The following is a 9,700-nucleotide window of genomic DNA, read 5'->3' as shown; positions in this document are numbered from 1 at the left end:
ACATACATACATACATACATACATACATACATACATACATACATACATACATACATACATACATACATACATACATACATACATACATACATACATACATACATACATACATACATACATACATACATACATACATACATACATACATACATACATACATACATACATACATACATACATACATACATACATACATACATACATACATACATACATACATACATACATACATACATACATACATACATACATACATACATACATACATACATACATACATACATACATACATACATACATACATACATAGGGGGAGGTTCATTTGAGAAGAAAAATTAATTAAGAAGAAAAAGAACAAAGGGTAAAATTGTAAAACATCAAATATTTTTTCCTTTTATTTATTATTATCTTTGATTAATTAATTAGTCATAAAGACTATCATCCTCCACAATAAAAAAATTTGCTTACACATATCAAAATTTATCTTGCACGTATTGAAATGTATCCTACACGTATCGAAATTTATTATACACAACTCGTAATCTATCCTACACATCTCGTAACTTATTCTACATTCTAAATTATTATTTTTAAAATATATTATTTTGTTGAAAATAAATTACAAATTTAGTGTAATTAATTAAAAAGAGAGACTACTAATTAGTGATCTATTTAAGTTTACCAATATGCCCTTATAATGCTATTAAATACAAATATTAAATAAAGCAATCTTAATAGTTAAAAATTCTTCTTTTTTTTTCTTACAAAAGAATTCTTCTTATTTGAACTCTCCACTACATACATATATATAATGTTTTTATTCTAATTCTATTTGTTCTAATATACTATTCCACAATACAATCCATAAAAATTACATACCACTCCGGTTCTAATAACTCTGAGTGTTTTTAATCTTTTTGTTTGGCTAAACTCATTATATTATTTTGACTTGAGAACTTTATAGATTTTCATGTTGATATAATGAGACCGTATTTGTAAGTTGGGGTTACATGAAGGTCCTTTAGGAAATTTAGACAACTCATTTAAAAAAAATGACCATTTTAATATGCGTGTTTCCACCACACGTCACCAAACAAAAAATCAAGTTGCTTGCTAAAACACAAAAAAAGGGAAATTCCCTACCTTTGTCGTGACTTTAAATTTGACCCTGTACTTTTGATTTTGTTAAAATCTGATCGATATACTTTGAATTATTAAGTTTTAAACCATACAGGTTGTTAGTATCTTACGCTCTATTTGTCATACCCACGGTCCTACATACAAGAAGAGGAGAGAGGTGCACATATTTTCAAGCTGACCTCTATATTTTAATATTTGTATAAATTAGACAAAAAGTTACATGTACATTTTGTGCCTTTTTGGATGAAAACTTTAGTTGTGATTTATGAGAAAGATTTCAAATAAATTTTATTTGTGATAGATTGTGAAATAGTAATTTATGTTTGCGAAGATAACGGAGGGGGTACAAATGGTGGAGCGGGCGGGAGGGCATGGTTGTTATTGGTGGTGGCAATGAAAAGGATGGAGTTGGAGATGGTGGCTAGCGGTGGAGATTAAGGTTTTTAATTTTTGTTTTTTTTTTTGTGTTTAATGATATTATGTTTCAATATTATACTTTCACCAAGAAAAGACATGGAATGATCTAACACAGAGCCGTCCCCGAAAACTCTTGAAAAGATTTAGGTCTCGGCTCTCGGGCGACGGAAAGAATTGGGCCCAAAAAGATTTAGTGATGAAACAAAGACTCGAACTTGAGACCTTTACATTATTTTGAGATGGTTTTGGACACTACACCACCAATATTTTTTTTATATAATAAATGGATGAATATACTAAATATATAATTTTATAATTATATACAAGTTTATAAAGACTTTTTGGACCCTTTGAAATTTTGGGCCTTGGGCATCGGCACGGGTTTGCCAGGCCCAGAGCCGGCCCAGATGTAACACGGTTAATGAGATTACTTCAAAACATGATTTAAAAAGAAGCAAGTTATATTTTTAAATCTGTTTATATTAAATTAAATACAAAAATCCAAGAATTAAACATACCCATCCTTTGTTTTGGGTCAAACAAAAAGACGATGTATATATTTTTTTGAAATGTGTGAATTATTTGCGAATGTCGGTAGGTTTATCATACGTTGTCTTAATCGAGTCTGCGTTAGAGAGCCTCCTGGCACAATAGATCCCCAATTTAAACCTCTCAATAAGAAACCCCTATCACCTAGACTCAAACTTGAGACCTGGAAGGGAAAACTCACCCAGACCCACCATAGGTGAAACTTAAATTCTCGTGACGACCGAAACCGAAATTAAGGTTCGTTTAGTTATTAATCAAAATCAAGTGTCATATACGCAAATTAACAAAAAACAAACGTCATTTGTCAATTTACGCTACATCAAAACAGATAATAATAATATTCTAAACTATTCACAACCCAATTTGTCAATTTACACTACATCAAAACAGATAATAATAATATTCTAAACTATTCACAACCCAACCTGTCTTTTTCCAATTGACGCAAAAAAGCAAGTCAAACCATACATACATACATTTCAACCCATCCCTCAACTCAAATTTCCAATCATAATTTGTACTACACATACCATTTAATCTCATTTCAACTCTGTACTACACTCCTCCTCAGAAGTACATTCAATTTCATTATTAACGCACGCATTTACACCCACCACACCACTTGTAATTCAGAAAGCATGGAGGGGGTTTCAATAACCGAATCCGACACACCGGAGCAGATTCCGGTGAGAACACCACCGTGGCAACAGCACATAACTGTTCGAGGAGTGGTGGCGAGTTTATTGATCGGGATTATGTACAGTGTGATTGTAATGAAGCTTAATTTAACAACTGGGCTTGTTCCAAATCTCAACGTTTCAGCTGCTCTTCTCGCGTTTGTGTTTATCCGAACGTGGACCAAGATGCTCCATAAAGCCGGTTTCACAACCACGCCCTTTACCCGACAGGAGAACACCATTATTCAGACATGTGCGGTTGCTTGTTACAGCATTGCTGTTGGAGGTTCCCAAATTTTACTAATTATTCTACCTAATTACTTAATTGGTTATGTTATTTAAGCCAAGGGGATTAATAATTATTCATGTATTGTGTAGGTGGATTTGGGTCTTATTTGTTGGGGTTGAACAAGAAGACATATGAGCAAGTAGGGGTAGATACAGAAGGGAATTCACCTGGGAGTTACAAAGAACCTGGGATTGGTTGGATGACTGGTTTTTTGTTTGTCACAAGTTTTGTTGGCCTCTTGGCTTTGGTTCCCCTTAGAAAGGTTTGACTTTCATATATTATCAAGTTTTTTTTTTTCTTTTAGTTTTTAATTTTAAAGTTTAGTATGGGTTAGTAAAAGGAAAAACTCGACCTTACCTGACCATTACCTGACCCGAGAAGTGATCAAACATAAAATACAGAACCGATTCACTACCCTAAATATAGGGCCGGTTCCAGTCCATAGGTCCAAGTCGGGTTTCACTATGAAAAGAACCGAGAACCGACCCGACCCTATTTTATATGAAAAATTGGAACCGATCTAAATACCTAGGTACTTGGGTTCGGGTCGGGTTGGGTATATTTTGGGTTCGATTCTAGGTTATTTTCGGTCCGGACCTAAACTTGTTCACCCCTAAAATGGGAGGAGGTTCAGCGCAGGTGGGGGACGATCCAAGGCTGATCCCCACACCGTGCAGCCTAAATAAAATACAACTTTTTTCGAGTTTAAAGTTTAAGGTTTAGGTTTTCAGATGTTGACTTTCAAATCTTGACTTGTATATATATTTATTTTTGCAGATTATGATCATAGATTATAAATTGACATACCCAAGTGGCACAGCTACAGCTGTGCTCATCAATGGTTTCCACACTCCCAAAGGAGACAAGATGGCCAGGTTTGCATTCATGTGGTATTTGGATTTGTGTCACAATTTAATTTTCAATAAATGAATAAAAAAACATACTTTTTATGGTATAAAAATACTTTTTATATCAGCTATTAATTGTAATAATAACAATTGAAATTTATCAAAAATCAAGATATAGTTATTCTTATTTTTATAACTTTAGAACAATACAAACGCATCCAAACACACTACTAGCCTTTTGTTAAAGCTGCTCCTGTTGTTAGATTAGAGACAAAAAGCTAGATTAATAAATAAAATTCGAATAAGAGAAAGTTTATTATCACTTATTTATATATCTAAATTTGGTACCAATAATTATGACCTTAAATTAAACAGAAATGTAATCGAAATATTATAATCTGTCAGATAACTAAGATTCTATGCTTAATTAAAACAAAAGTAAATCTCAAATAATCCAAAATTTTTAAAAGACTTGAGTGATATGTTTTTGAGAGTTTGGACCCTTTTCTTTACTCCTTTTCCGTATTTCTAGTTACCTAAGTAAAAAAAAATATTATTTAGAAGATTTTTTCATAATTCTGATGGTTCTGTGCAGGAAGCAAGTAGTCGGGTTTGCGAAATTCTTCACGGGTAGTTTCGCCTGGGCTTGTTTCCAGTGGTTCTATTCGGGTTCGGGCAAATGCGGATTCACATACTTTCCTACATTCGGGTTAAAAGCTTATGCAAACTCGTGTGTATTTTACTTCTAGAACTTTTGGCTACTTTTATGACACGTTATCAGAATTCATGTGGTGATATATTAAACGTTGGTTTGGTGCAGGTTTTATTTTGATTTTAGCATGACATACATAGGGGCAGGAATGATATGTTCACATCTTGTGAATTTGTCGCTGCTTGCCGGGGCCATATTATCTTATGGAGTAATGTGGCCACTAATCGGTGACCGGAAAGGCCATTGGTTTCCTTCTAGCTTACCAGAAAGTAGCATGAAGAGTCTAAATGGTTACAAGGTTTGAAACCATATATGCTTTGACTAGAGGTGTCAATTTTGACCCATTACTTATCAGTCGACGTAAGTTGTGCTACAACTCAAACGGGTCGAATAAAGGCCACACCAACCTTTTTTATACAAACTTTAAAAGAAAAACATGTCAAATGATGAAAACGCCATTGAATATTTAGAAAAGAGAGTAACTTTAACGTTTAGCATGTTAACACCTTATCAAATATATTTCTCTCTTTTCAAACTTTATTAGTGTATTTCATCATCTGGCATGTTTTTAGCTTAAACCGGTATAAATGAAGTCGCACAGATATTCAGACGCCTTTAAAACTAGTTAGAAATTGTATATGCTTTGAATTGTACTCAAAGTGACCCGTTTCAACCCAAATGCATTTTGACTTGTCGAACCCATCCACCCACCAAACGATTTTTGTATTACAGGTTTTCATTTCGATCGCGCTTATCCTAGGAGACGGGCTTTACAATTTTCTCAAGATCACTTTTTTCACAGCTAGAAACATATATTCCACCTCAAGAAACAACCCTAAAACCAGTAAGTCTTTAACGCCTCAAAATCATATAAAATGTATACTTTATGACATTCTAGTGACAGAATGTTATATGTTATATACAGACCAAGATGACAATAATCAACCTCAAGATAATCTGCAACGAAACGAGGTGTTCTTGAGAGAAAGCATCCCGTTTTGGGTTGCAGCGGTTGGTTATATCGCCTTCTCTATCGTCTCCATAATCATCATCCCGATCATGTTTCCCGAGCTCAAATGGTATTATGTTCTCGTAGCCTATGTAATCGCACCATCGTTGGGCTTTTGTAATGCTTATGGTGCGGGACTAACGGACATGAACATGGCCTATAACTATGGAAAAGTTGCACTTTTCGTGCTCGCTGCAATGTCGGGAAAAGATAACGGTGTGGTTGCGGGTTTAGTTGGGTGCGGTTTGATTAAATCCATCGTCTCAATATCATCCGACTTAATGCATGATTTCAAGACGGGCCATTTGACCATGACTTCACCACGGTCAATGCTGGTTAGTCAAGCTATCGGGACAGCCATCGGGTGTGTAGTGGCCCCGCTAACTTTCTTTCTTTTTTATAAAGCGTTTGATGTCGGAAATCCCGATGGTGAATATAAAGCTCCTTACGCTATAATCTACCGAAACATGGCAATTTTAGGCGTGGAAGGGTTTTCCGCACTGCCACAGCATTGCTTACAGTTATGTTACGGGTTTTTCGCGTTTGCCATGATGGCAAACCTGGTGCGTGACACGTCATCGAAGAAAGTTGGGGAGTGGGTCCCGTTACCTATGGCGATGGCGGTACCGTTTCTAGTGGGGGCTTATTTTGCTATTGATATGTGTGTGGGAAGTTTGGTTGTGTTTGTTTGGCATAAGGTTAACAAGCAAAAGGCGAATTTGATGGTGCCTGCTGTTGCTTCTGGTTTGATTTGTGGTGATGGATTATGGATTCTTCCTTCATCAATACTTGCATTGGCTGGGGTGAATCCTCCAATTTGTATGAACTTTTTGCCTACAAAAAACTAATGAGTTTAGGATTAACATGTAATGTAAAGATAGGAATTGTAATAAACACAAAACTGTCATGGTCTAGTTGTATTCTAGTGTCCGGGCCGTTTGGTTCACTTCACATGTTCGTGCTAAATACAAGTGACCTAAATGAAACAATATTGAAACTTGATTAGTTTTTGTCTACAGGAAACAATTACAAACGAACAGTTGCTTGCTTTTCAACCGTTGGGAGTCTAGGGGTATTAAACGGGTTGGGCTCGCAGGTTGGCAGGTTAAACTTGACATGAACCCAAAAACCTTGCCAGGCGCATGAAACCAAATACAACAAAAGTTTTCACGGGTTAACACGACATATTTAATTAATGTTAAAAAATTACTGATATACAATAAAAAATATAAATGTATAATAAGTAATGATAAAAGCCTTCATGTTCATTTCTCTTTATATATAAGCTTTAACATAATCAATCTAACGAAACACATTAAAAGAATAAGTGTAAACTTAAACAGGTTAAACGAGTCAACCCGTGAACCCCGAGCATGACCCGCTTTAGCTAAATGTGTTTGCGTATTCTACCCAAAATGACTTTGTCCATTTAGAATAATTCCAAACCTATGATTTCCGTGTAAGAAATTCACACCCGTAGCGGGGACCATTAACCTTTCACATATTAACCATGGTTAAAAGCAAACAAGAATCACAAATTAAAATACGTCATATCATGTTGAGGGGGACATATAAAATCTTATGCACCATTGAATGATTCTGCCTTTAACAAATAAGATGCTACAATATCGTTATCTAACTTACACATAAAATCATAAATCGTCATCATCTGCTACACCATACATTACTCCTGTACAGAATAATTCTGTATTTAAAAAAGGAAAGAGATGCTCTAGGATATATCTCATCATTTTTGATATTTTTTTTTAACAAATTCTAGCACGTTTTCTACAAGGTGACAAGATCAAAAGCACATAAGCACAGTGCACACCACCACAAAATAGAAAAATAAAAAAAAAAATCACTTTGTGGTCCAAAAATTATTCCATTATCATACATTTTTTAGGAACAAAACAGCTTGAAAATGAGCTAACTTTTTGCATAGTCTTCATCACTAATAGCTTCATATCAAAGCAGAATATACAAAAAGACATGATGTTGGAGTCATCTCATATTCTTATTCAGATTCAGCGAATCAAAAAAAGATATTGAGTGGTGGAGGTTCATCAACTTATCTATTATTGTTGTTATATTGTAAAATTTTATAAAACAAATATATATAATCTGGTTTTGAGTGAACAAAATGAAAGGAGTAGATGGTACCTTGATGCAGCAGAACAACGTGTCGAATCCATCTGGAGCCAGGTTACATCTTGTAATATGATCAAAAGATGAATTTTATGCGGGTTTCACATTGTCATATGCAACATCCGACCTCTCATATCAGCCAATATTGTTTGCAGTGGCGGACCCATAAATTATTTGCTGGGGTGCGGATGAGTTGTTCAAGCATATTTTCAGGGGGTGTGGTCGGGTTTTTTACCTAAAAAAAACACTAATTTTTTTTCAAGGGGTGCGCCCGCCCACCCTGGGCTTCACCTAGGTCCGCCCATGATTGTTTGTTTTGCCTAAAAAGACCTCACGTTTTGTTTTTGGTTACCCATGTATAAGGATTACCCAACCCGAGCTTGCAGTCCTCTCATCCACATCCAATACACCTAAAACGTGTTGATAGTATTTGAGGTCGAACATTCATTATGAACTCCAACATCTCTCTTATCAACAACCGACGTAAGATTTGCCTATGGTGTTACATAACAAATTCAAATAAGTCTGAAGAAGACTGCAATATGTTTAACCATTTCTTTTCACAATCAAATCGTGCAGTTTGTTGCCACATACTTGAAAAGCCTGTATAACCACTATTTTGGTATTTGGATACAACAATGTTGGTTTTGAGAGTTTGAATTGCCCAACTAGAGTGATCATATAACTCCTTACACGCCCCAACATCTCTCTTGTCAACGACCGATGTGAGATTTGCGTAATCACAAATCCAAATAAGTTTAAATCATTTCTCTTCACAATCAAAATCATGCAGTCTGTATAACCACTATTTTGGTGTTTGGATACAAAAATAAGCTGTTTAGACAGCTTGAATTACCTAACTAAAGTGATTAAATGACTATCTGCAACTGAAATAACCAATTTTCATAAGCATTTCAGCTCAGCTGAATACAATAACCAATAAGGCAGGCAGTTTCAACAATCAGAATACCAAATAGTCTCATAAGTAACATGTATCATAAACAACAGATCATATTCATCAAAATTTTATTTCCAAAAACTCTACAAATCACAGTTTTCAATCAATAAAACCTGTTTTCTGAAACACTGCATTACGAACACGACACAGATCCCTCCCTTTGAGCGTACGACCGGCACCTTCAAACACCGAAAACGTCACATACGATCTCGCAACAATCTCATGAGGCGGAATCATCTCACCATCATCTTCCACCTCTTCATCAACAACATCATCCTCAAACCGCCTTAAATCACTCTTCGGCCACACCGGCACGTTCACCGGCGCCGATTGGTGATAATTCGCACAATACTCCGACGAACGCCGGAGCGACACCGGCGGAATCGTACGCGCTGCCGTGGCTGCGGATTGCGACGGACTTATGGAACGGTTTCGTCGGACGACGGAGTGCTGGTCGTCGGATAACGCGGCGTAGAGACCGGAGGTGTGTTGACGGTGAATCGGTGGAGAAGTGGAGACGTTTGACGGTGACGGAATTTCAACGGTATCGGAGGAGGATGATGACCAGATGACGTCACACTCGTGTAACTCGAAATTGTTGTTGTGGAGATCTGTTGGTTTTTGTGGAGGTGTGGGGAAGAGGAAGGTGAGAGAAGAAGAATTCGAGGATGACGGTGAGTGAGATACCGCAGCGGCGGTGGTGGATTTAGGCATGACGGAGGAGAGTCGCCGGTGGTCGGAGAATGGGGTTGACCAACAGACGCCTCTCCTCTCCTCTCCTCTCCTCTACGGTGAATTGAGTGGGAAATGCAGAGGTTTGTTACAATCTTAACTGGAATTTTCAAGGGAAATAATAATGTGACTAATTTTATCCAACTTTTGAAGTTTTATATTATTTTTGTTAGAGTTAATTGCTCGGATGGTCCCTGTGGTTTCAAGTTTTTTCACGTTTA

At 36.1% G+C, this 9,700-nt stretch overlaps 2 protein-coding genes across 2 annotated transcripts; one reads left to right on the top strand and one right to left on the bottom strand.

Moving 5' to 3' along the window:
• Positions 1 to 2,522: 2,522 nt before the first annotated feature.
• On the top strand, positions 2,523 to 6,646 carry LOC110936701 (metal-nicotianamine transporter YSL3). The gene is made up of 7 exons (XM_022179116.2): positions 2,523 to 3,069; positions 3,162 to 3,334; positions 3,850 to 3,947; positions 4,516 to 4,650; positions 4,741 to 4,930; positions 5,365 to 5,476; positions 5,558 to 6,646. The coding sequence occupies exons 1-7, from the start codon at positions 2,745 to 2,747 to the stop codon at positions 6,487 to 6,489; spliced, it is 1,965 nt and encodes a 654-aa protein (XP_022034808.1). The 5' UTR covers positions 2,523 to 2,744; the 3' UTR covers positions 6,490 to 6,646.
• A 2,200-nt stretch (positions 6,647 to 8,846) lies between these two features.
• On the bottom strand, positions 8,847 to 9,461 carry LOC110933566. The gene has a single exon (XM_022176782.1). It carries the CDS (start codon positions 9,459 to 9,461, stop codon positions 8,847 to 8,849), a length of 615 nt encoding a protein of 204 aa, XP_022032474.1.
• Positions 9,462 to 9,700: the final 239 nt, after the last annotated feature.

This window comes from Helianthus annuus, chromosome 4 (assembly GCF_002127325.2).
Source record: "Helianthus annuus cultivar XRQ/B chromosome 4, HanXRQr2.0-SUNRISE, whole genome shotgun sequence".
Lineage (NCBI taxonomy): Eukaryota > Viridiplantae > Streptophyta > Magnoliopsida > Asterales > Asteraceae > Helianthus > Helianthus annuus.
The sequence above is the reverse complement of the archived record's forward strand: the minus strand, read 5'-3'. Positions and strand labels throughout refer to the sequence as shown.